At 42.7% G+C, this 22579-nt stretch overlaps 8 protein-coding genes across 8 annotated transcripts; 5 read left to right on the top strand and 3 right to left on the bottom strand.

Moving 5' to 3' along the window:
• Positions 1–144: 144 nt before the first annotated feature.
• Positions 145–1940, top strand: BCR41DRAFT_293440 (armadillo-type protein; the record flags this gene model as incomplete). The annotated part of the gene is made up of 5 exons (XM_022020384.1): positions 145–232; positions 338–451; positions 538–663; positions 750–1499; positions 1588–1940. Coding segments are annotated over 5 exons (1431 nt in total), but the record flags the coding sequence as incomplete, so codon positions are not given.
• Positions 1941–2596: 656 nt separating this feature from the next.
• BCR41DRAFT_349338 (S-adenosyl-L-methionine-dependent methyltransferase) lies at positions 2597–3419 on the bottom strand. The gene is made up of 2 exons (XM_022023451.1): positions 3232–3419; positions 2597–3089 (listed from the first exon to the last, which is right to left on the bottom strand). Exons 1-2 carry the CDS (start codon positions 3339–3341, stop codon positions 2636–2638), a joined length of 564 nt encoding a protein of 187 aa, XP_021883685.1. The 5' UTR covers positions 3342–3419; the 3' UTR covers positions 2597–2635.
• On the top strand, positions 3240–4455 carry BCR41DRAFT_248392 (hypothetical protein). The gene is made up of 5 exons (XM_022020167.1): positions 3240–3419; positions 3585–3882; positions 3981–4073; positions 4150–4187; positions 4313–4455. Exons 2-5 carry the CDS (start codon positions 3630–3632, stop codon positions 4349–4351), a joined length of 423 nt encoding a protein of 140 aa, XP_021883684.1. The 5' UTR covers positions 3240–3419; positions 3585–3629; the 3' UTR covers positions 4352–4455.
• Positions 4273–6080, top strand: BCR41DRAFT_416918 (hypothetical protein; the record flags this gene model as incomplete). Its single annotated transcript, XM_022029529.1, has 8 exons — positions 4273–4394; positions 4585–4760; positions 4833–4897; positions 4979–5042; positions 5141–5244; positions 5348–5467; positions 5595–5734; positions 5831–6080. Exons 1-8 carry the CDS (start codon positions 4354–4356, stop codon positions 6078–6080), a joined length of 960 nt encoding a protein of 319 aa, XP_021883683.1. The 5' UTR covers positions 4273–4353.
• A 410-nt stretch (positions 6081–6490) lies between these two features.
• Positions 6491–8187, bottom strand: BCR41DRAFT_368975 (hypothetical protein; the record flags this gene model as incomplete). The annotated part of the gene is made up of 4 exons (XM_022026425.1): positions 6491–6523; positions 6691–6788; positions 6885–7248; positions 7993–8187. 4 exons carry the CDS (start codon positions 8185–8187, stop codon positions 6491–6493), a joined length of 690 nt encoding a protein of 229 aa, XP_021883682.1.
• Positions 8188–12761: 4574 nt separating this feature from the next.
• BCR41DRAFT_349327 (hypothetical protein) lies at positions 12762–13249 on the top strand. Its single transcript, XM_022023450.1, has one exon. The coding sequence runs from the start codon at positions 12794–12796 to the stop codon at positions 12965–12967; it is 174 nt and encodes a 57-aa protein (XP_021883681.1). The 5' UTR covers positions 12762–12793; the 3' UTR covers positions 12968–13249.
• A 476-nt stretch (positions 13250–13725) lies between these two features.
• On the bottom strand, positions 13726–17237 carry BCR41DRAFT_349326 (hypothetical protein). Its single transcript, XM_022023449.1, has 2 exons — positions 16543–17237; positions 13726–16450 (listed from the first exon to the last, which is right to left on the bottom strand). The coding sequence occupies exons 1-2, from the start codon at positions 17109–17111 to the stop codon at positions 13831–13833; spliced, it is 3189 nt and encodes a 1062-aa protein (XP_021883680.1). The 5' UTR covers positions 17112–17237; the 3' UTR covers positions 13726–13830.
• A 1838-nt stretch (positions 17238–19075) lies between these two features.
• BCR41DRAFT_368973 (LIM-domain binding protein-domain-containing protein) lies at positions 19076–20189 on the top strand (the record flags this gene model as incomplete). Its single annotated transcript, XM_022026424.1, has 4 exons — positions 19076–19128; positions 19233–19513; positions 19621–19787; positions 19902–20189. 4 exons carry the CDS (start codon positions 19076–19078, stop codon positions 20187–20189), a joined length of 789 nt encoding a protein of 262 aa, XP_021883679.1.
• Positions 20190–22579: the final 2390 nt, after the last annotated feature.

Below are 22579 nucleotides of genomic sequence, written 5' to 3'. Positions count from 1 at the left end.
ATATTTTACCGTGTGGCTCACTTTTCAATCCCCATTGAATGTCTCGTCTTGTCTTTGTAGCGTCCTGTTAGCTCATCGACTTTATTATATTATCATATCAAAAGCAACATGTCACCGCCTACGATCTTAGAAGATGAGGAAACAATGCGAGCTTTCTCGTTACTGGTTCACTCGTCTAATGTTGACTTACAGCGCTCAGCAGCCATTGCTTTTTCGCAACTTACTCGTGAAGGTTTATCCTCATATCATAACTTCATTAAGATGATATTCTAATAATGAAGAAGTAATGTTCCATTTAACGTAAAATGCAATCTCTTTCTTGTTTCTGCCACGTAAGATTTTATCAAAGTAGAAGCAAAGGTCATTAAGTTAATAGTGAGTCTGCTCCAAACCAATGATTCCCAGACACTTAAAGCAGCATTGGATACTTTAATCAATCTAATGACTTCTGGTATGAAACATCAAGACCATCTGTAAAAACGGCTCAAGAGATATACCTAGTTAAACCTTTCGCACTTTTTTTATTCTTCGTAATAGTAGAGAACGTCTTATCATTTGTTCAATCGGGGGGACTAGAATGGATCAAACGCATAATAACAATGATGCAGGAAACTGAGATCGTTCTCAGTGCTGTTCGTTGCTTGTCTCATCTTGCCATTACAGGTACATGAAAGTCGCATATAAACCCAATCAGAAGTCATGAGTTTAACGAATAGCTCTCGCTAATGTGTTTTTTCCGATTCGAATAGAGTCTCTTAGTATTGCTGTCGCCGAAGCAGGATTGGTGATTCCGCTGGCACATCTCACTCAGTCGGAAGATGACAAAATAAAGGAGGACGTTGTGAGTATGCTGGCGAGACTGGCAAAAACTGGTGAAAATAAACAGCATTTGATCGACGGCGGTGCAATTCCAGCATTGATCAGAGTATTGAAATGCCATAATCCAGATGCTCAATCGTACGCCATCATGGCCATCGTCGAAATGGGTGCAAGTCCATTTGATGTCACGGCTTTAAATATGGCGTCCTCTGAGGTGCTCGGAATTTTTGTTTCACTTACAGGATCTACTAACGTGTTGCTCAAGACTATGGGAGTCACTGCTGTTCGAAAATGGCTGGAAGACAAGCATTGCAACATTGAATTCGTTCGAGCAGGGCTTTTGCAGTCTCTCTGTCCAGACCTTCAGTCAACAGATGCCGACGTTCTCCTTCGTTCTTTGACCTGTATCAACATGATATCAGAGTGTCTGGAGAATCAACCGCAGGTGCTAAATATGAAAATCGAGGGTCGTTTGATTGAGCTAATGGAAGATACAGAGAATGATTTCGCCCAGGGCTTAGCTATCTCTACTCTATTTAGAATATCACATAACAGTGAAAGAGGCAGACAAGTCCTATTTGATGCAGGAATTGTTCAACGCATGCGTCCAGTAGTTCTTCAAACAATCCCTAATAACCAAGCTCTGTTAGCGGCGATAGTGTCTACACTTTCTGATAGCGGTAAGGGGTATGGCAACTGTTATGATGGCACAAATGCATAGATGAGCTTAAGCACAAGTCTGAATTTATCTACTCATTACTTTTTTAGTTAATTTACGCCAGAAAATTTTACCACAAGGTGCGATCGAGATTTTTGTGTGTTGCACCACATCTTCATTTGATCGGGCACAGAGGTACGGCATGGACGCTCTCAATAAGCTTTTAATGAAATTGTCCGATCTCAAATATTATGTTGCAGCGTGGGACGTCCCTGCTGGTGGGATCCATGGCTGTTTGACACGATCACTTGGGGATACGGACATTGCAGCTCAGAAACGCGCTCTTATGATGATCACAGCACTCCTAAAAGGGAACAATGGAATCCTTATAAAGCGGCTCAAAAACTCTACTCAAATTAAAGCAGCAATCTCGCGTATCAGCACGACAAGCGGCACGGTCCCTATCCGTTCCGCAAGGGATATACATGATACAAAGTCAATGAATGCGCATATGGCGAAAAATATCTTGACGTGGATAAAATAGCATTCAATAAATTAAGACGCAAAAAACTAATTAGAAAATGCACAGCATACAACTATCAGCTGGCTAACGTAAATGCTCCTTAGTAACATCTATTAGAATAGCTTTAGGAAGAAGGATTGACTTGTTCAAAGCTCCTTCATAAGAGCGTGCGCTTTCATCCCTAAAAAGTCTAGTAGTGATGACTCAGAGTAACATCTTTGCACCACAAAGGCCACCTAATATTTGGAACTTAACGAGATAGGAAACCGTCTGACAATCTGTTTTTTTAGCATACATATTGGATGACACGTCTAGAGTGCGGAGAGAAGAGTATGGCCGGGTTGCCGACAGTATTTTGAGAGTGATAGGAGGGACTATTGGAGTCGAAATACCCAGAAATCAAAGTTGTCTCGGAAGAGTCACTTTTTGAACATGATAAGCAGTCATCGTATTCGCGTCTCATTTCGTCTTTCATTCTCTTAAGCGATGTCCTATCTGCGAAAAAAACCGTCGTTCAACCACGGCTTGTGCAATGCTATCCAGAGATGCTTCGAATGTTTAGAGAGAGTCTCGCTATTGCAGCCCATCGATGCATCGGGCAATTATTATTATTATTATTATTATTATTATTATTATTATAGACACTTTTCAAATCTTAAGAAATCAACTGCGATATCCTGTGACTTCTTCTTGTGGAAACTGTAGCTTTTATCCAGATTGTAGCGTAATTCTGCGACAACTTCACATTTGACACCCCACTCCTTTGCTTTTTTCAGAATATGTTCACGTGTCGAGGTCTTGTGGAGAGAATAAACAGCATGGTTGGCAAGATCGATACCTCTCTTAAGGAACACCATATCGATCCCTTTCTCTCTGGTTCCGAAGGGGGGATTCATAAGGATGGTATCCAGCTTGCCCTTCATCATTGTAAAAGAATCATGACTGCTAGTTGAATTGCCACTCGAGGACGGTAGAACCGCTGATTCTGAAAGATCTGCTAGAATAAAATCCATCTCGATCTCAAACTCCTCGCAGTTTCGCAGGGCAATTGCGATGGCATCAGGATCGATATCAAAGCCAACATTGTACCTATGTCACAAAGTGAGAGAGAATGCGTATATTGTTGTGTACAATTATAGGAGCACTTGCATTAAAAAACAGGGCCCTTCATATAAAATCACTTCTTCAGAGAAGGCAAAGGGACTAAGAATGCAATATATGGAGATCTTACGCTGATCCCATCATTGCGGCTGCGATGCTGAGGATACCACAACCACACCCAAAGTCTCCTACAGCTTTATTCTCAATGTCATCATAGGTCGTGTGAGCAGTGTACAGCATCCGTGCTGCTAAATGAGGCGTTGTTGGGTACTGCTCTAACTTAATCTTCGGCTCTTCGAAGACAGCGACATCTTGAAGGTATCCCTCAAGCTCTTTGAGCTTCATGGTGTTCAATGGCAAAGAACAAGACGATGAATTCAACAAAGCTTTTCTTTTTAGTTTAATTGTTTTTGGTCACTTCTATATGCTCAGCCACGCTCTTTTTTTTTAAACCATGACATCTTGTGGGGTATACATTCTTAGCTTTCGGCATTCAATTCATAATCAACGCAAATAACATTCTATTTGATGCGCTCATCAGTATCACCCGGGCCATCCAGCGCTAACAGCAATATGCCACCATTCAAGAAACGCAAACCAGATAGAATATCAAGCTTGATGACAAAGACTTTACAGGATCCAGCGTCTCCACCTACACCTGGCTCAACGCCGCCTAGCAATGCCTCTTTGAGCAAGACAAGGAACAGGAAAGGAAGGACAAGCAGGGTAAGGACAGCAGGGAAGAATAAGGAAGCTTCTGAGCCGCAGACAATTGAGTCCGGTAAACACTACTTCATTCCAGTTGCAAAGGACGTTATGATTTTTCATCTGAACTTTTTCTAATGCTTTTATATATATACACCCTGGAATCCAATGCAGCCGTAATCAAAGATAAGGAGTATTCGGATTTTTTGCAATGGCTCAAAGAAATGGGATGTCCAAAGACAAAGCTGACATTAGCAGAGTTTTCAAGTACGTTCTCTAGAGAGCTCTTATGTAATAAATACAAAGAATCAATTAACTAATAGGATTGTCGATTTGATTTTAGACACCGGTCGTGGCATGATGGCGACAAAAAATATCAAGGTCTCTATGAAGCGCTAAGAATTTTAGTGCAAACCAAGAAAGAATAATTGAGAATGCTACGCAAGCCCATCAAATTTCTCACGTCAAAATTTTTTTTTTTTTTTTTTTTTTTTTTTTCAAGGCAGGAGAAGTCATTGTTCAAGTACCAGAGCGGAACCTCGTGACCATGAAATCTCTACAGTCAGTTTATGGCGCTAGGATTGCAAGGTAAATGGCATTAATCGTACTTCTTTCTCGATTGCATGGTGTTGATTACGAAGCTCGAATATAGATTTTAAGTGGTATAACCCATAATCGATTATGAGGAGGGAAGAAGACTATTGTGTTTTCGCCTATGTGGGTGATGGCAACTGGGCTGAGCATTAAGTAACATGCTTTTTTGTACTATCACCCGAAGGTTCGGCAAGAAAGTTAACTCGCATATGATCATTGCACTTCACATCGCTCTGTTGCAACAAGCGCCTGAAAAATCGGGATGGCTACCTTACTTGAAAATGTTGCCAAAGAAGTTTGATACGATGCCTGTCCGATACCCACCAGAGCTTTATGAACTTCTGCCGCAGAATGCAATGGGTAATTTCCACTTTGTATGCAGGAATAACCTCTCTACATAACTTGAAACTGATTTAAATATTAATTCCGCAGCGCACGTCAATAGACAAAAAGCCAAGATCTTGGCGGATTACAATTGCGCTTTGGAATTTCTTCAGGTACGCATCGTCTTTCTGTTATTTTACTTTACATTGCTACTCTTAGCTTACCCTTTCTTTCTTAAATTTGCTCTCCCGCAGACAAATGCTGATCTTTTAACACGTCCGCTACAATATGAGGATTACGAATGGGCATGGCTTGTTGGTAACACCTAGTTGTTTTAGTCTCATCTGTGGTTGCAAGGGGCTGCTGTACTATTGTGATTGCCACTTACTCCGTTCCAACATTCATCAACCCGATAGTGAATACTCGCTGCATCTATCTCGATGCCAAAAAACAGATAGCAGCTGACAATATTGCGCTTGCGCCTATGCTCGATTTCCTCAACCATACTCATGATGCCAAGGTACTGTACCAACCGTCACTAAATATGACAGAATAATGGCTATTGTATTGATCTTTTTTTTCTGTTTCTTTTTTTTTTTCTTGTGGGGGGGAGGGGGCAATAGACCGAAGGCTTTTTCTGTACGAAAACAAAATCTTACAAAATAAGAACATTACTTCCGTATAAGAAGGGCGAACAAGTCTTCATCAACTATGGACCGCACGACAACTGTTTTATCCTTGTGGTGAGTTAAGAACATAATTCACTAATGTAGTTTTGCAAGTATATTTGTGAATTAAATAAATAAATAAACTATTGAATCTAACAGCAGTCGCTGTATTCTTTAACCCATCGTATTCTGCTGTCCATAGGAGTATGGTTTCGTTACGCCTAATAACCCTTTTAACTATGTGGTAGTTGATAACAACTTTTTGCAGCTTCCAATCCCTGGTGAAACAAGCGGTGCAAAAAAGGAAAAATTGGAGTTGTTGGATAGATCGGGATTCCTTGGGTAAGCAATCTTGATCGAATTAGCGCATCCTTATAGCGCAATGAAATTATTTAACAACTCTTTTCATCATCATTATTTACAACTCGAACATCGTAGCGATTATGTTTTCCATCGAAATGATGTCTCGTTCCGCCTGTTAGTGAGCTTGCGGTTAAGGCTCATCAATCCATTCCTCAAATCCTCTGTAGCGACTCAACTGGCGATAGCCCAATGGCACAATGTCGTTAATGGCAAGCTGGACCAAATCAATCTGGAAAATGAAAGAATGGTACCGGTGCTTCTTGAAAGGCTTTGTGATGAAATGCTTGTTCAAGCTAAATCGAATTTGAACATTTTGGTGAGTTGATCCAAATTTATGAATTTTTTAAGAAAAAGTACTGTCATATCTTTTAACTTATGGTATTACCGGTATATGTTCTATTGCGAATGCAGGCCAGGAAGAAGACAACATTTCCTGTGATGCACCTGCAACAGGTCTGGATCGAGGCTCGCGATATCATTCTTTCTATACTTGATAAGGTCCATAGAAAAGAAGAGTTATAACGTATAACTTTTTCCCTTCTTCATTAATATAATTTAATAATTTAATTGCAAAATTTACATTCAAGGAAGTCTTTCAAACTGCATAAAAGAATGTCATTCAAGGCCTGAGATACTCCTGTACATTGTGCTTTTTATTAGCCCATGTCGATTGATATTATTTACATTATTGACAACGAGATTAGTCTAAAGGCCAAAAAACAAATAAAAAGCTGTCTAATCGCTTTGCTCGACATCCATTTCTGATCCCTACGTAAATTTATTAAACCAAAAATAAGCATACAGTCAGTAAATCACAAGGTTTGTGCAACCATGATCAGCACATGTTCAACAATAATATTAAAATTAACAAGAGCACAAATAAAATGAACACAACCCATGTGAAAAACACTGCCCATTTTGCGCACAGGACTTACAGAGTCGTCCAAAGGGTCACCCAGATGTGCCTGGAGCTCACGCACCCTGCTCTTGAGCTCATTCTTTTGATTCAATAGTCGATGGATATAGTCGACAGCTAATATGAGATAAAGAAGGTACAAACAAAATCAATCCATGCGCTTGTCTTTTGCAACATCTGAAGCACATCGTTTCAGACAAAGGCAAAATTTACACTTCTGAAGAATAACAGCCTCACTCCGATGACAATCACTCAATGTAGGAACAATCTCCACAAGAGAATCAAACCCAATTCGGATGTTTTGTCGGCGCTTCTGCTCTGAGGCAATGTGATTTGCCTTCTTTTCGGCTTCAGTCAGCAGTTCATGATGGGGTTTCTTGCCTGAACGCGACTGTACTCCATTGGAGGAACTCTGAGATGGGATCGGCGAGCGTGCTGATTGTTGTTGCGATTGCTGCTGTGGTAATTGTTGTGCTGTTGACAAAGGGCTTGATCCGCGTTCAAGCCCCATACTGTTCTCCTCCGCTTTTTCATGCTGACCATCAAAACCCAAGTCAACTCCATCTGCTTCAATATTCTGTGAGCTCGACAAAGATACCATATTCTTGGCATTAATATCGCTTTTGGCTTTCCTACGCAGGCTTCCTTGAAGTGGATCGAATCCATCACGATTCGTACGATGTGGTGACTTGACAACAAGTCCAGAAGAGGCTGGCATTGTTGAATCAATTGAAAAGGGTTGCACTGACGATCCTTTCCGTCTATTTGGCCTCCTTGGTGATTGCGAAATTGAAATATTCTCGATGTCGCCCTCTTGCTTAATTCCCTGTGAGGAACTTTTATTTCCTTTGGAGGTATCTGTGGAAGATTGGTGATCACTTGCAATAACAGCTTGTTGAGCTACAGGGCTTGGAGAGCGAGGAGAGACAGATTCACTCATGGCTTCTATTCCATCAGTAGTTGAGAGACCATCAGTCTTTGACCTTCGTTTTGTCCCTAGTTTCCCTGACTGTTGAGTACCATGTAAGGTTACAATGTCGCTCGAAGGAGACAGAGGCTCTTGATGGGACGACAATGCCTGTTGCGTGTCCGAATATTGCGGCCGATGTTGCTGCTGTTGAGTGTGAAATACTGGCGCCATGCTGTTTACTTGTGGTTGATATGACTGCCCCTGTTGTTGCGATACTGGATTAAGTGAGTGAGAATGAGCATTATATTGAGACTGAAAGTGCTGCTGTTGCTGTTGTTGTTGTTGCTGCTGCTGCTGCTGCTGCTGTAGCTGGAGTTGCATCTGCTGTTGCTGTTGTTGTTGAGCGAGTACCATTGCTTGCGAGATAGCATTGGCCTGAGCCATTAGGAGAGGATTTTGTAGCATGGCTTGACTCATGGCATGTGGATTGATTATGCCTCCTGGTGCCAGTAGAGGATTAGAGGCGATCTGCTGGATCCAGTCGCGATGCTGCTGAGCAAGAGCTAACTGCTGAGCAGCCGCATCCAAAGACATTCCTGAAGGCATCAGGGGCGGCGGTGGAAGCCGAGACAGTCCCGTAGTTCCATTTGGAGCTTGCTGCTGCTGCTGTTGTTGCTGTTGCTGCTGTTGGTGTTGATACTGCAGTTGTCGAAGATGCAGGTGATGTTGAAGCTGAAGTTGAAGCTGCTGTTGCTGCTGCTGAGTAAGAGAAGGGTCTACCCCATTAGGACCCTGGCCTCCGTTAGGTTTTGGAAGATTGGTATCCTCTTGCGCAAGTTGATTCAGAAACTCGGAGAAGGCCCTCTGTTCATGATCAGAGAGCAAAGATGGAAAATTCATTGTTCTAAGTGGAATAGATGTTTGCCTATGTGCATCAGGATCCATCCATGATGTAGATGAAAAAGAATACAGAGCTACCGTAAAAGATAAAGGAAGTGAGAAACAAATGCTTACTACTCTGCAGAGGATGTGATGTTTATAGTTCCTGAATGTAAGTATAAAGAGGACGACAGACGTAGAGCAGGGATGAGATGATGTTGTAGAGATGAGATGGAGAAAAAAAAAAAAGAAAGAGAGAGAGAGAGAGAGAGAGAGAGAGAGAGAGAGAGAGAGAGAGAGAGAGAGAGAGAGAGAGAGAGAGAGAGAGAGAGAGAGAGAGAGAGAGAGAGAGAGAGAGAGAAAAAGAGCGAGAGATTAAGTGTAAGTTGGTGATGGAAAGGAGCTGGACAGTGTGTGGAGGGGAACAATTTAAAGTAGACTGGCCTAATAAACTTTTTATTTGTATTTTTTACAAATTTCCGGACAAATTTTTACTTGGTAGGCAAGTGTATGGTGATTGTTTCTCGCATTTCGACTGTAAGGACGTCTCAAGGGGAGGTGTAAAGTCCTTGAAGTTGGATCCGAAAAGCACTAAGGCCACGGGTGCATGAACCAGAATAGCCTGTGTATACACTGCTTCTTTGGCTCCAGGAATTCCATGTGAATATCATCGGTATACATATGTTATTAGGAGGTTCTATGGATAAATGACACAGAGTGAGGATCCTTATTGTGACCAGAACTGGTCATTTTCCCTTGATCAGTAGAGTCTCTACCTCGATAGCCATGAAGGCAAGAGCCATCAATCGATTTCACTTATAAACTTACGGTTGGCACAAGGGAGAGCCATGACTCTCTAATTACTGTTGACCTTGAATTTTATTGTTAATCCTGCTTGTTGCCGGTGGTGGGCTGTGCAAATAAGAAGCTGCTGGTATGATGGACTTGTCTTGTCAGATCCTTTTCGAAAGAGCGCATGGGCCAAGCAGACGTGAGCGATGTTTTCCGCTCCGACCACATCGCGATCGAAATAGACCTGGCATTTGCGGCACTATTTTGAACGTGGAAAATGACTTCGAGGAAGCTGCTGTGCTTTAACTACAACAGGAATGGAGGTAACACACACCAATGAAAAACCTACCACTTGGTCTTTGTAAGAATATAAAGTTTCCAATCTTCACTCACCGCACCAAGTGGAGCATAAGTATGTATATACATGCTTGCTTCTCGGACGTGCTTTCAAATGGTTCTAAGCCAGTTACACCTCTCTAGTCGGTAAGTTTCAGCAGTTGGCAAAAGGTGCCCTTTACTACCTTTCTATTGCACAATGTGACTCTTTCAAGTTCCAGAGTTCACTGAAGTGTCCATCCTTGGCTGCTTTCCCTACCTTCTCACTGTCTTTGTAATCTGCATGCCCTAAACCCAGATTACGTTGACGTTTCGGCCTTGTTGAGCGAATGCGCCATACACTGATGCCAGTCATATAACATAAGTTAAGCAGTTGGACGGTTGAGCGAAGTTGTTGTCGTTCCGCGTACTCATTTCTTCCACTTACTAGATCCTTGAGCTGTTTTATTAGTCTTTGAACTGTTAGGTATTGCTGTGAAAAGACCTAGTTCTTTCTTGGTGGATGTGGCACAATCATCGAGGCTTCCAGGCATTACTGCCGTATATTTGTTGACACTCTCAACAAAGACCTTTTGTGTTGATCCCTTACCTGCGAACATTGCAGTTATGGCATGCAAAAAGTCAAGCTATATCAATGTATGCATAGCAAAGACGATGAAGAAACTCTTACACCCATTATTCGTACCAGCGACCCTTCTCTGTCCTTTACACGGCTACCATTGAACTCAAAAAAAAAAAAAAAAAAAAAAAATAGATTAAGTGTAGCTCGAGGGAAAGTTGGCCATGTTTCGGATTTGGTTAATTCCATCATGTAAACAGGCTGTGGGGTGCTGTACTCGTTACAAGGGTCCTATTTCCTAACCAAATTTGCTATGATCTAGACCGATTTGTTCTTAAGAAGTCGCGTATTGCTCGTATCAATCGCGAAGGGACCCAATCTCTTCCACGCGTCCATCATTTCGTTATTATCCTGTCTAGACAAGCCTGCAGTTGCTTCCGCTCGCTCTATCCTTTTTCTTTCCTTCCCTTCGGCTCTCGCTGCCTGTAATTGTTGTAGCAAAGATGGTGAGAAGAACTCTTCGAGAGGCTGTTCAAGTTGGAGAATCAAATCTGATATAAATTGGCACTCTTAGATAAAAGGTAGCCATACAGTGCGTACAATTGGTAAGCGCTATTCGGCACAGGGAAGCCAAGTTACTGCAAGAAAATTTACTTGAGTCGCATTCCTGGCACGGTTATTATTATTATTATTATTATTATTGTTACTATTGTTATTATTGTTATTATCATTATTATTATTATTATTGTTGTTGTTGTTATTATTATTAATTGGCTTGAACATCCATTAACCTTCACCCGTTTACGGAACATAGTGAGCTGACGCGAGCCACGACTCAGCACGTATGCCCCTCAATAGATATAAGACTGTTTGCCATCCTACCTCGCGGGACACAGAAGAGGAGCCCCAACAAAGTTCTCGCAGACACCGACCTCGATATGCCATTAAGTATTGTGTTCTTGAAACCGAACACCTGGCTCCTGACGCCATGAAGTAGTACGCATGGAAGGGATACTAAGCCCAGTACTCCAACCTGAGAAGAAGGCGAAGAAAAAGAAGGAGGGGGGAAAGAAGGACATAGACGAGATGGGTAGAGGAGATCTAATCCGGGCAATGCGATGGGGTCACCACATTGTAACCCTCGGTGTTGGGACTATCGCTGTGGACGTTAAGGGAGCCTTGGAGGATGTAAAGTTAGCACTTGAGATGAAAAGATGTCTTGAGGAAGCGCTGCGAACGCCAAATGAACTTGTCAGAAAATTCTGGGTCGGTTTTTGGAGCAAATATTTCCTTCTTATGCCATTGGCAATGATGGCGGAGAGATCCTTGGTTGTATTTGTAAGCGCATAGCAATGAGCGAGATGAGCCAAGAAGAGGAGAAGGAGGAAGAAGAGGCATTGATACAAGACGATGACGAAGACGCTGATGACCAGCAATATGCTTTCAATAGGATGTTGATGCGGAGCCTTTATAGCGGCAAAGATCTTATCGAAAGGGCTAAAAAAAACCAACACCACCATGGTCAAGGGTTTCTCCAAAGTCTGCGATGGCATAATAGGCAAGATCGATAGGGGATCAATTAACAAGGAGGTGCCATATCCTGCGATAGCCCTACTGCGATCAGTTTCACTTCAGCTTTTCGTCGAGCTAAAGCGCATGTATAGAGGTGGTTGTAAGGAGCTCTTTGAAAAGGTATTGAATTTGTTGTGTCGTGAGTCCGTTGCAAATCTGCCTTATATTTTGTAAGTGACACTGACAGGACACTTTTTCTTAATAGCCTCAGCCATTTCTGCTATCGAAAACTTTGTCTACCTGAATCGACTCACTAAAAACAGCCGTAAAATGATTCCCTTCACACCAATGCAGCAACCTTTCGTCTCATTCTCAGAGGGTGAACTGCTCGCTATTTTTTTTTTTTTTTTTTTTTTTTTTGGAAAAGCAAGAACCTAATGCGAGAAATCAAGAGTTGGAATACAGAAGCCAAGTCGAAGGATTACGACCAATGTCTTTCACAGCTTTGCTGTGAAGCAAAAAGTAGCGTACTAGCTAACATTCAAGTTTTGGCGTTGGCTAGAAGAAAAGAAGAGTGCTGCGCCTGCAGGAGCCGATTCTATCAACGATCTGGAAAGCGGACTGCCGCCTCTACATGGTGAGGGCGCCAGTATTGAAAGATGTCTATCTGAACTAGAAAAGGTAGAGGATCAGCTCGAAGAATTTTATAACGGAGATTGGCTTGTTGCGAGGCACCAATGGGACTCCAGAAGGGCCAGGGGCGCTAAGTATAGTATCATTGCCGGCCGCCTTCTCAGCATGATCAGAAGGCCAATTGGTAGAACGAGAGGCAGGCGTAATAAGGCTGTAATTAGGGCTGGGCTTGGCAAGCTTGGAGCGAGGTGTCCCTACATGAATCACTTGCATCGTTTTTTATCTCCAAAGTAAGACGTTTATTTTATTTTGGATTGTTTACTTAATATCATGTTTATTGTTGGGCTCGCTCTAACTATTAATTCCATCCTGATCTTGTGTCTATCTTTTTGCCCCTTAATATTTACGGTGTGACGTAGTTTCAAATACAAATCTACGGATTCCAGTAAAAATAATAATAAATGAGGTTGATCGGAGATCTTTTTGTTCAAAACTTTCACCATGGTCAAGAAAATCGCACCCAAGAGCGGAGGCAATGCCTTTACAAACTTTATCCGTCAAGAAATCACTGCTCCCGAAAAGAGAGCTGGCAATACCTCCATTGCCATCTCACTTACTGTCTTCGGTCTTGCTGTCACCTTCCTTCGTAGCCTCGGTGATATGCTAGGTGTTTAAGATGGCCACCGAAGGATACATTCAAACTGTCGCCGTATACCGCAAACCTGTCATGAGAGATTAGAGGAGGGTTCGAAGAGGCAAGATGAAGGAGGCTATAGGTCAGGTGTTGATGAATACATTACGATGGTGACTTGCAAGGACCAAGTGGTTGATAACCTAGCTGACATTGAAGCAGGTGGTTTTCTAGTCGTCTCAAAAATCGACTAGATGCCCAAATAGTAAGGAAAGAGATATTCAATAAACATTAATGGCTTGGTTCTCTGCAATCTATCGATAAAAAAACATTATGCAGCAAAAATCTTTTCCAACTAGCGGTGATGCGATCGACCTACATGTCTTGAAGGTTTTCCGCACTTCTACGAACCAGTTTAAGACTTGAACTTAGTGGGCATTTGCTGAATTCTGAACTGAGTCAAGTACGTCGGAGTTATGTCGTCGGACACGCCTGGCGGTTGTGGGACCGGTTCTTACAATCATTTTAGAGGAACTAATTGAAATTGACACCTAGCTAACCCTATGATATCTAATGAGCACACCTATAGAGTAGACAGAAGTGAGTGTTGATCTTAATTTAGGCAAATATCTAACTTATGCCAATTATGAACTTTTTTCAGTCATGCTCATGGGCTAGGGGATATATACAGTGGCATCACAAAGACGAGTCTATGCTATCGACTTTTCCAAACGCAGCTCCACGCTGATGCTTAACTCCAGGATTAGGAAAATCGGTATGATATAAATCTGGGCGTCAGTGGAGCAAGAAGAGGGAGGGAAACGTGTATTAACGATCTTTCTATAAAACTTTCTAATTAATTGGTGGATTTGCCTGGCTAACAGTTAAGAGATAAAACTTTGCATCCTTATAGGGTTTCCAAATGCTTGGCTCCAATCCAGGGTCGCTGTGGATTGAAATTGTTGACCTCAAACATGACTTTGCTTCCCATACTAATATTCTGCGCTTCTAACGGGTCAGCTTTGACTACCGTTTGGAATCCCAGAAGGGTGGACATGACATTATATCCATCTTCAGTCAAGTTCAAGACCATACCCTCATACACACTTGATAATCCAGCCTCAGAGCGACGACGGAGCATCTCATATAGCCAAAACTTAACCGAGCGTGCCTCCAGCATACCGAGCATGCGTTCGCGATCACGGATATGGTTCGTTAAAGGAACAAGAGTGTCTAGATTGAATATTAACGATATGGATGGTATTGCTGCTGCTAGTGGTGCTGACAAAGACGAGTCATGTTTGCTCAAAAGCATCCCCTTCAGCTGCCAATGTGACACCATGTCTGTATATCTTCTGAGTGGTGAAGTCACCTTACAATACCCATCATGAATTCCCATTGACCAATGTTTTAGAGGCTGTGTTGAAATTTCTGCACCTGGGATGTAAGGCCTTAGTGGCAACATGTCCTTCAAGGCGAGCACCCCTGTTATGGGATCAGTTTTTTCTCGGATAACTTGCTCAAATAGAGGCCTGTATTTCTCAGCGGGTGCCTGTTGATTCCTATACATGTTTGGCAACCCGTTTTCTTGCGAAAATAGGGCTGCCACTCTTCCTGCGATGACCATGTACTCTGCTACCATGAGCCTTGAGGGCGATGCGAATGCTGGATCAGCTCGGCAGCTGATCTGAGGTTCTTTCCATTGCTCATAGTCGATCGGAGACTTCCAGTCAGCCTGGGCAACGGGTGGAAGCGGGTATGGAGTAAGCTCGATCATCGGCCGTCCAAGAGTAAAGTTAAATCCACCAAATTTGAGCCTGGAGTCTTGATGCCTTCCTGAAACGACTTGCAGTCCTCGCAGTTCATTCACCAGCTCCTTATCAGTCGTGTCAAGACTCCCTTTACTAGAGCGATAGTATTCACGTTCAATCATCATTTCCTCCGGTGTTCTCAACATAGAGTTTCGGACACGATCACCTGCTGCCTTACCACCATAGACCCGGTTCCAGGAGAGAATTTCGTCCACATCATCATAATTAAGAGTAACCAAATTTCTGACGATACCGGGTCGGACCTTGTACTCTAAGATTTTGCCATCATCATCGTCCAGCCTCGCTGAAAACGTCATGACTTTTTTAGGTTTGCCATCGTTCTTCAAGCTTAATGATTCTTCCGTCAGTGAACGGGGAAGCATAGGCCATGATCCTTCTGGAAGATAAATCGTCTGCACGCGGGCGGCAGCCAACCTGGATAATTCGTGAAATGGAGGTAGAATAGATGTTGGATCTGCCACGTGAACGTGAACCCACGTGGAAGGGGTCGGTGTCAGCGTTGTAATAGGAACCGGTTCGATACAAAAGGCATCATCAAGCTCAGAAGCCGAGGGATCATCAATGGCGTAAACTGGTTGATGTCCGAAATCATATCGTATAGAGTCGCATGGATCACGTACATATAGTTCGGTTGGGTCCTGTAATATTAAGGGGTTGATACGTCCTTGTTTAATAGTCTTTTGCTTGTTTTTAATATTTTGCTGAACTGTGATTATAGCATCCTGTTTTGAATATTTGATCTCCTTTTCAACGTCTTGATGAAGCACTTCAGGGTGTCGTTGCTCTATACGTTCCATGATTGCTTTCTCCTCTTCAAGGGTTTCTGAAGGAGTAACCGTTGAGCGATTGATCTCCATATTGTACCAGCTTGGCCAAATTCCAATTTCTTTCAAGAATAAAAATGCCGTGCTTGGATCAATGTCATCGTACGCTCCCAAAGGCCTTAGTAGCCTTGGAAGATAAGCAAGGTGAGGGGTCAGAAAGATGTCGTCATAACCATGAAAAGCACTTTGTCTCACAAACTCAATTAATGCTCGATCAGAATCTGAGAAAGCAACATCTCTCCAATTTCTCTTGTTGCCTGCACGGTAGCCTTGCACTAACATCTTGGCTTTATCTTGAAATTGTGTCAGCCGCGGATCATCTTTGCGCATCCAATCAATCACCGTTTCCGTCAGCTGTACCTCTGTAGGTGATCGTATAGAGAACTCACCAGTCCAGCGCACCGCTACAGAAGGGATGAACTTTAGCAAACTTGTATCTTGAGTCAAGAACATGTGCGTTGCATAAACCTCTTGTAATGTAAGAGGTACAGAACCCGGATCTTCCTTGTTAAAAACATATTTTGCTGCCTCTATGACTGTGAACGATGTCATTTTCCGCTGGTACCAAAAAGTGTTATACACTGTGTCGAATTTTGTGTAGTGAGTCCCCATGATGACTCTCGAATTCTCTGCAAACTCTGTAGCAGCTTTGGCGGCGCCTGGAGGTGCTGAATATGGGTCAGCATCTACATCCCACCGTCCAATTTCTGCTTGAACTTTGTCCATGAAGATATATCCTGGAACTCGGAATGTCACCTCGTTAGTTCTATGTTCCAGAATTGATCCTCCGAGCGAAACAGATGTGGATTTTAATCGCCCTTCAGCTGCATCGAAGTTTGAAATATAGATACCATGGATTGCCTTCCCTTGTCTATTTCAAAATACGATAATATGCCTGTTAACATGACGAAAATACGATCATATAAGAGGTTACATAAATGCATCTAAGATCAACAGGTTTACCTGCGGACTTCAACAAAATCACCAGGGAGGACCTCACGGTTCTGAACAGATTCTGGCCCAAAAAGGCTGCTAATATCACCATGAACAGCTTTCGCCAGTTGGCAGGTGTATACCGGTTCTGAAGTATCGTTTCTTGCCTTGACTGTTCGCACCGACAAGGTTTTTTTCCGCTCATTGCGCGCGGATATTTTTCGGGCATATGCCAGTGAGCTGTTTCGTTCTTGCATAAACTCTTCTGAAGGAGTCATTTTCGTGGACCTCGGTTCATGAACTGACATATGGCCAGATGAAGAGTGGGGGCGCAATATTGAATGTGTATTGGAAGCCCGACCATATAATTTGATCTTTGTAGTATCCTGGGATGCCGATCTGTGACCAGTTAGCTTGGACTTAGAGGTCGTAACACAGCGAGTTTTGGTCTCTGCGTCCCGAAAGCTCCCTTGAATATCATTTCCTACCCTGTACGAAGTCGGCATAGTTCTGAAATGGCAGAGTTTACCCAAGTATGGTCTCTGGCTAGCTAGCCTTAACCTTGACCAGATTTTCTGTGTTGTGAACATACTAAGCATGTTGTGATAATGTTTATGGGTTTGCTTTCTGGATAAGCTAGAGTCAGTATAGGCAAGACTAACAGAGTCCTGTTGAAGGTCGATTCTAAGTTTCCCTAATGGAATGACTTCCAAGGTACTGGAGAGAGAGAGTAAGAGAATGAGAAAATAACGATAAATACTAAAGATAATAAAGCAAAAACACTTACTCAGCCACTGCGTGACTGACTACTAAACCTGAACTTTAAACTATAAAAGTCCAGAAAATCTTTGGCCAAATAGAGTATGAGAAACCTTTCCCTCGAATTGACCCAAGCGCCTATCGAATCAAACACGCGTTCATGAAAACCTCTCTCACTTCCTCCTTTCATTTATGCTGAATAACACTTCAAGGTAGACTCCAATGGCCGCCATCTCATGGAAATAGAATTAAATGGGTTTTGCACTAAATGTACTTTATTTAACCATGGCTGCTACTACCTTCATCAGTCTCTACGACAGAGCCAGTCAGTATAATCATTAACACTGCTAAATACCAGTCCGCTCAAAATCAGGATTATCTCCCCGTGTTTACTACACTCAGCTGAAGACATCTCCAACATTACTTTCAGTAGGCTATTTAAAAGGATGAGACAACTGCGTCGATGCGCATAACTGAACCTTTATTTTAATTTATTCTATTTTTATTCTGTTCTATTTTATTTTTATTTTTTTTCTTACTCTTATTTTTATTCCTATTAGTTTCCTATTTTATTTTATTTTGATTTTTATTTCACTTTATTTCTTTCTTTATTTCCACTTTATTTTCAATTTCGTCTTTGTATCTATTGTCGTTATCTTCGTATTCCAAGATCAGAGCACATATCTCTGACCTTTAGGACATCTAGCAGTCCGAACGAAGCATGTTCGGGATCAACAGTCCTGTTACCTTACCATCAGCGAATAATAATCATCCACCAACACAGGGATATAGCCAGGCCCCAAGTGGCACTACACTCACGCCTGATGTCAATCAGGCTATGCGTAGAAATGCAGGGATGACAAGTCAGCCGAGTCAGCTCCACAGCTCAGTCACAGGAACTGACCCATCTGTTCTCCAATATCAAGCACGTCTGCATCATCTTCAGCAGCAGCATGCACAGCAACTACAAATACAGCAGGCACAGCAGCAGCATCTACAGCAACAAGAGCATCAGATGCAACCTCATGCTCCACCGCATTTGATATTGGCTCCTCAACATATGGCGTCCCCAAATACACGTCAGAATGTGGTACCCCAGCTTGTTAATCAGATCCAGATATCCTCGCTTGTCCAGCAAACGCAACTACAGCAACAACGATCTCAGCTACAATCACAACGGCCACAACAGCATCTACTATTCTTACAACAGCAACAGCAAGAGCAAATGCATCATCCACAGATGTTCCAACAACAACTTCAGTTTCAACCCAATTTTTCTGATCAACAGTTGGATAGGCTAGGTCAAAATCTTGCGTTGCCATTCAAAGCAGGCCAGCAGGACCATCTACAGGCATTATCCGGTCAGGTAACAGACGCTGGAACCAATGGTGGGCTTCAGCAATTGACGGCCTACCAACAGGCACAGTTAAATCAGCAGCAGCAGCAGCGACGCAACGAAGTCCAACATTTACAGCAACATGAAGCTCAAAGTGGACAGCCAGAACACCAGTTGCATGCTCATGAGCAAGTACAAGGGCAAGAACAGGCCAAGGATCCGCAACAAGAACGAATTCAAACACATAATGGGATAGAACTTCATGACAATCAAACACAAGGACAAGATCGTGAACGACAACAGGCACAGCAAACAGAGTATCAACAACAGAATCAATATCAACATCAACGTCAACAGCAGCATGAACAACAACAATCATTACAACAAAAACAGGACCATGAACATCAACTATCGCTTCCTCCATCACAATTGCAACAAAATCTACACCAACAGCAAGCGCTAGGAGCAATGTGTTCTCCAATGCAGCGCAATGTCATTCAGTCAGCATTACAGGCACCAAGGTACAATTTACAGAGCATGCATTGGCTCATGTATGTAATAAATGATACTGTCTGATCAATTCTAATTTTTAACATTTTCTGTAATATTGCCACCGTCATCTCAGCTCCTTAGATCCTATCATTACAGACGAACGGTCATCAAGGGCGCTTCTGCGCCTTATGGAATTTGGACGAGCAATTGGGTTGAATATTGAGGTAGGTTTATGGCGTGTAAACTCGCTATATCTCTTTGACATTTCATCACTGACGGCCCTTGTTTTGGTCTCGCTTTGTCAGCATCAAACAATTGACTTCTGGCAAGCTTTCGTAGCCAAATTCTTTGGCAATGCCGGCAAGTTGAGATACAAGCTTGTCAATCCAGTGACGAGCGAAAGCAAGGTCTTTGGTATGCACAAAGAAGACGAAATAAGATTTATGTGCGCGTTCGTAGTTTTTGGGGACAACGAAAACGCCATCTAAAACCCATTTTTCGTGGCTTATTTCATTTAATAGAATTGACGGCGCCATCATTGCCCCGATTTTACTTGGGAACTGTTGAATCAGGGATCAAACAATTACAACTTATTTTGGAGCAAGCATTAGGGCAGACTGCTCCCTTTCCTCTTATTGTCGAGTGCCCGAGAATCACTCTTGTTTCACATCATATAAATGGTTCTAAGGTATGTCATAATGATATTTTCCAAGCTTCAAGTCTTTTTTTTTTTTTTTTTTTTTTTTTTTTTTTCTTTTCTTATGTACTAATACTTGTTTATGGATTGTGATAATCATACTAGATTTTTGCAAAAGGGACTATCAAAGCAACGTTTGCAACTGATTTTAAATTTGATCTTCTGGAGTTGACTTCGTTAGGCTTCGAAGAGTTCATATCTCGACCTGTGGATGAAACATTGGGCAGTCCACTCCTAGAATCAAAGATTGAAGGCAAAAAGAAGGGAAACATGAAAAGAGCCTTGACCACATCTAAAAAGGCAACCCAGAGTATACCTGAAAGCATTGTGAATGAGTTTGGAATCACTCATAAAGCTATGCGACTGTTGGAGGTAGGCATAGCAAGCATTTAATTGAAGGGAAGATAGAACAATATCTCACATCCTGGATTACGTTCCCATACATCTGCTTCTTTCCTCTGGTAGTTGTCTGACGTATGCTCCAAAATGACCGAGTTAATCCAACACAGTGCTTATACGCGACGCGGGCCTGCCGGTAAGTATCAGACCGCTGCCGAAGATTGAATATAGAGGCATCGCTTATTCATGAACCGACACTATAATCACTAATATGGCCAATCTACCATAGAAACTCTTGCAATGTATTCTCAGCTACTGCGAGATAATAAACAAGTACTACTTAGAGCGGGACAGACAAGTGCTCAGTCCAACTCACCAAATCTCACCAACTCTTTTGCTACACCGGTACTTTCCCATATACCGACTCTACTCACTCATCAAAGCGGTGCATCAAGTACTGGTATCATAAGCAGCCAAACTCATTCTCGCGCATCGGCTTCACCCAGGTCTATGAAACGTAGGACATCTGTAGCCATGTCGCCGTGCGAATCTAGCCATGTGAGCTCACCTTCAGCTTCTCCAGCCGTAGAGGACACACAAGGTCATGGAGTCGTGAATGCTAGCACCCCTTCGATAAAGCATGCCATCATTAACAACATGGCCTCCGGCCCAACCTCAAACCAAACCGCAGGGACAGGACTTGGACTACGTCTTGTAGGATCGCCTCTCCAAACGCCTTCATCATCCATCACATCACCGGTTTTCTCACCGGTTGTAACAGGCAATATATTAACTGCGACCGGAATGTCACCTGTAAAGCCCACTAAGCGAGCACGTACGGCATCGATGACGCCTACGTTAACAACAGCTGGAGCGGCCGCTCAAAAAGGGTCAACGGGTGGTGCTATTGGTGGTAATAGCGGTAGCGTGAATGGGACTACGGTAGGACGAAATCGAAAGAACACTGGACGAAAGGATTCTGGCACTAAGAGAAAGGCGAGCATGACTGAAGAACTGAGGACCGACGTTAGGGCGTTAGCGGCTGGACCGCTAGAACCTAGTGCACATGCAACTGGCCCGTTGGAGGTTGGTTCACAAGCGGCGCTAAGCGCAGGGATGATGATGCTGATGTCCAGCAACCATCCTCTTCCTGGACCATCTCATGGTAGTCTTGCAGCTGATCAAGGGCTAGGTCAGGCCCAAGGGAGTCACGGGATGCATCTCTTTATGAATGCGACCACATTGCCAATGATGGCTCTAGGCAAACACCAGGATACCGGTACGTATGTCCCAGGAACAGCCCTCCAGCAAGCATCGATGCTTGGAATGCAAAATGGGCTGGATAATATGCGATCAACAATAATGGGGGTTGAATACACTGGAACAGACCAGGAAGGTCCATCGTCAACGCAAGGGTTGCTGACAATACATGACCAAAATCAAAGTATTGCACCAGCGCGGCCATAACACCAATTCATTTTGAGGAACTTGGGCACAGTAGTTTTTTTTTGTTAATTTTTTTTCTTCATGTGAAGGAACATTAATGTTTAATATTTTATGTTATTGACGCATTCACAGCTATCTTTTCTACCTTTATTTCTACATTCATTCGTTCAAATCCTTTATTTTCTGTATTTCTTTCAGAGTGGTGATCATCCAGATAATGCACTAAAGCATTAAATAAACAATACGATAATAATTATTATAATATTATTCATTACAAAATGTTGAAAAAAACGAACATGTGCTGTCAGACAACACATAATCTGTGGACGAAGTGTCCTGCAAATCGTCTTTTGGCGATCGTCTCCTAGGGTCATCTGATATTGGAGATCAAAGGCATAGAGAGCTCACCTGGACTCAAGGATGACCTTCTTGCCAACGTGTCCTACCTTTTGGATATTGCGACGAGAAAGGTTTAGATCAAAGTCAAAGACCATTTCCAGAAGTAATACCGAAAGATACAGCCACTGTTTTATTGGTCAATTACCTTGGTCGAGAGAGGTACTCATTCTGCTACGTCCAGAAGGCCATATGGCTATGGCTGTAGCTATGATTGCGGCTGAATGGCCTCTAGAAGACGATGACGATGATGCTAAATCTGTCGCTCTAATGGATTAAAATGAACTGCAGCTCGGGACTAAATTTGGTATTGAGCAGATATATTGCACGAAGTTCTTGGTGCTTGCTTTTGGCCCTTTCTAAATCTGTAATGGTTATCCGTAAGAGCATTTAAGCTAGTTAGTAGTACTCTCCTCCATAGTGACTCTGGACCCACCATTATCTGAAGCCTCAGGCGAGAGTGGTAATGAAGCAGCAGTTACAGCTACTAACTGAGAAAAGTGACGATTGAGGCCAGATTCAAGTTTATCAGAAATTTGACGCAAGAGGCTTTTTCAGAATTCGTCAGGAGAGAGAATCAAGGAGACATTTCTATGACTGAA

Source organism: Lobosporangium transversale (genome assembly GCF_002105155.1).
Source record: "Lobosporangium transversale strain NRRL 3116 chromosome Unknown BCR41scaffold_9, whole genome shotgun sequence".
In the NCBI taxonomy this organism is placed as follows: Eukaryota; Fungi; Mortierellomycota; class Mortierellomycetes; order Mortierellales; family Mortierellaceae; genus Lobosporangium; species Lobosporangium transversale.
The sequence above is the reverse complement of the archived record's forward strand: the minus strand, read 5'-3'. Positions and strand labels throughout refer to the sequence as shown.

Coding starts and splice junctions, on each gene's coding strand:
- BCR41DRAFT_349338 (XM_022023451.1), bottom strand. CDS start 3,341: ATGCTGTACACTGCTCACACGACCTATGATGACATTGAGAATAAAGCT. Junction 3,090..3,231: donor GCCGCAATGATGGGATCAGC/GTAAGATCTCCA, acceptor TTTGTGACATAG/GTACAATGTTGGCTTTGATA.
- BCR41DRAFT_248392 (XM_022020167.1), top strand. CDS start 3,630: ATGCGCTCATCAGTATCACCCGGGCCATCCAGCGCTAACAGCAATATG. Junction 3,883..3,980: donor GCCGCAGACAATTGAGTCCG/GTAAACACTACT, acceptor AATCCAATGCAG/CCGTAATCAAAGATAAGGAG. Junction 4,188..4,312: donor TGGCGACAAAAAATATCAAG/GTCTCTATGAAG, acceptor TTTTCAAGGCAG/GAGAAGTCATTGTTCAAGTA.
- BCR41DRAFT_349327 (XM_022023450.1), top strand. CDS start 12,794: ATGGTCAAGAAAATCGCACCCAAGAGCGGAGGCAATGCCTTTACAAAC.
- BCR41DRAFT_349326 (XM_022023449.1), bottom strand. CDS start 17,111: ATGCTTAGTATGTTCACAACACAGAAAATCTGGTCAAGGTTAAGGCTA. Junction 16,451..16,542: donor GATTTTGTTGAAGTCCGCAG/GTAAACCTGTTG, acceptor ATTTTGAAATAG/ACAAGGGAAGGCAATCCATG.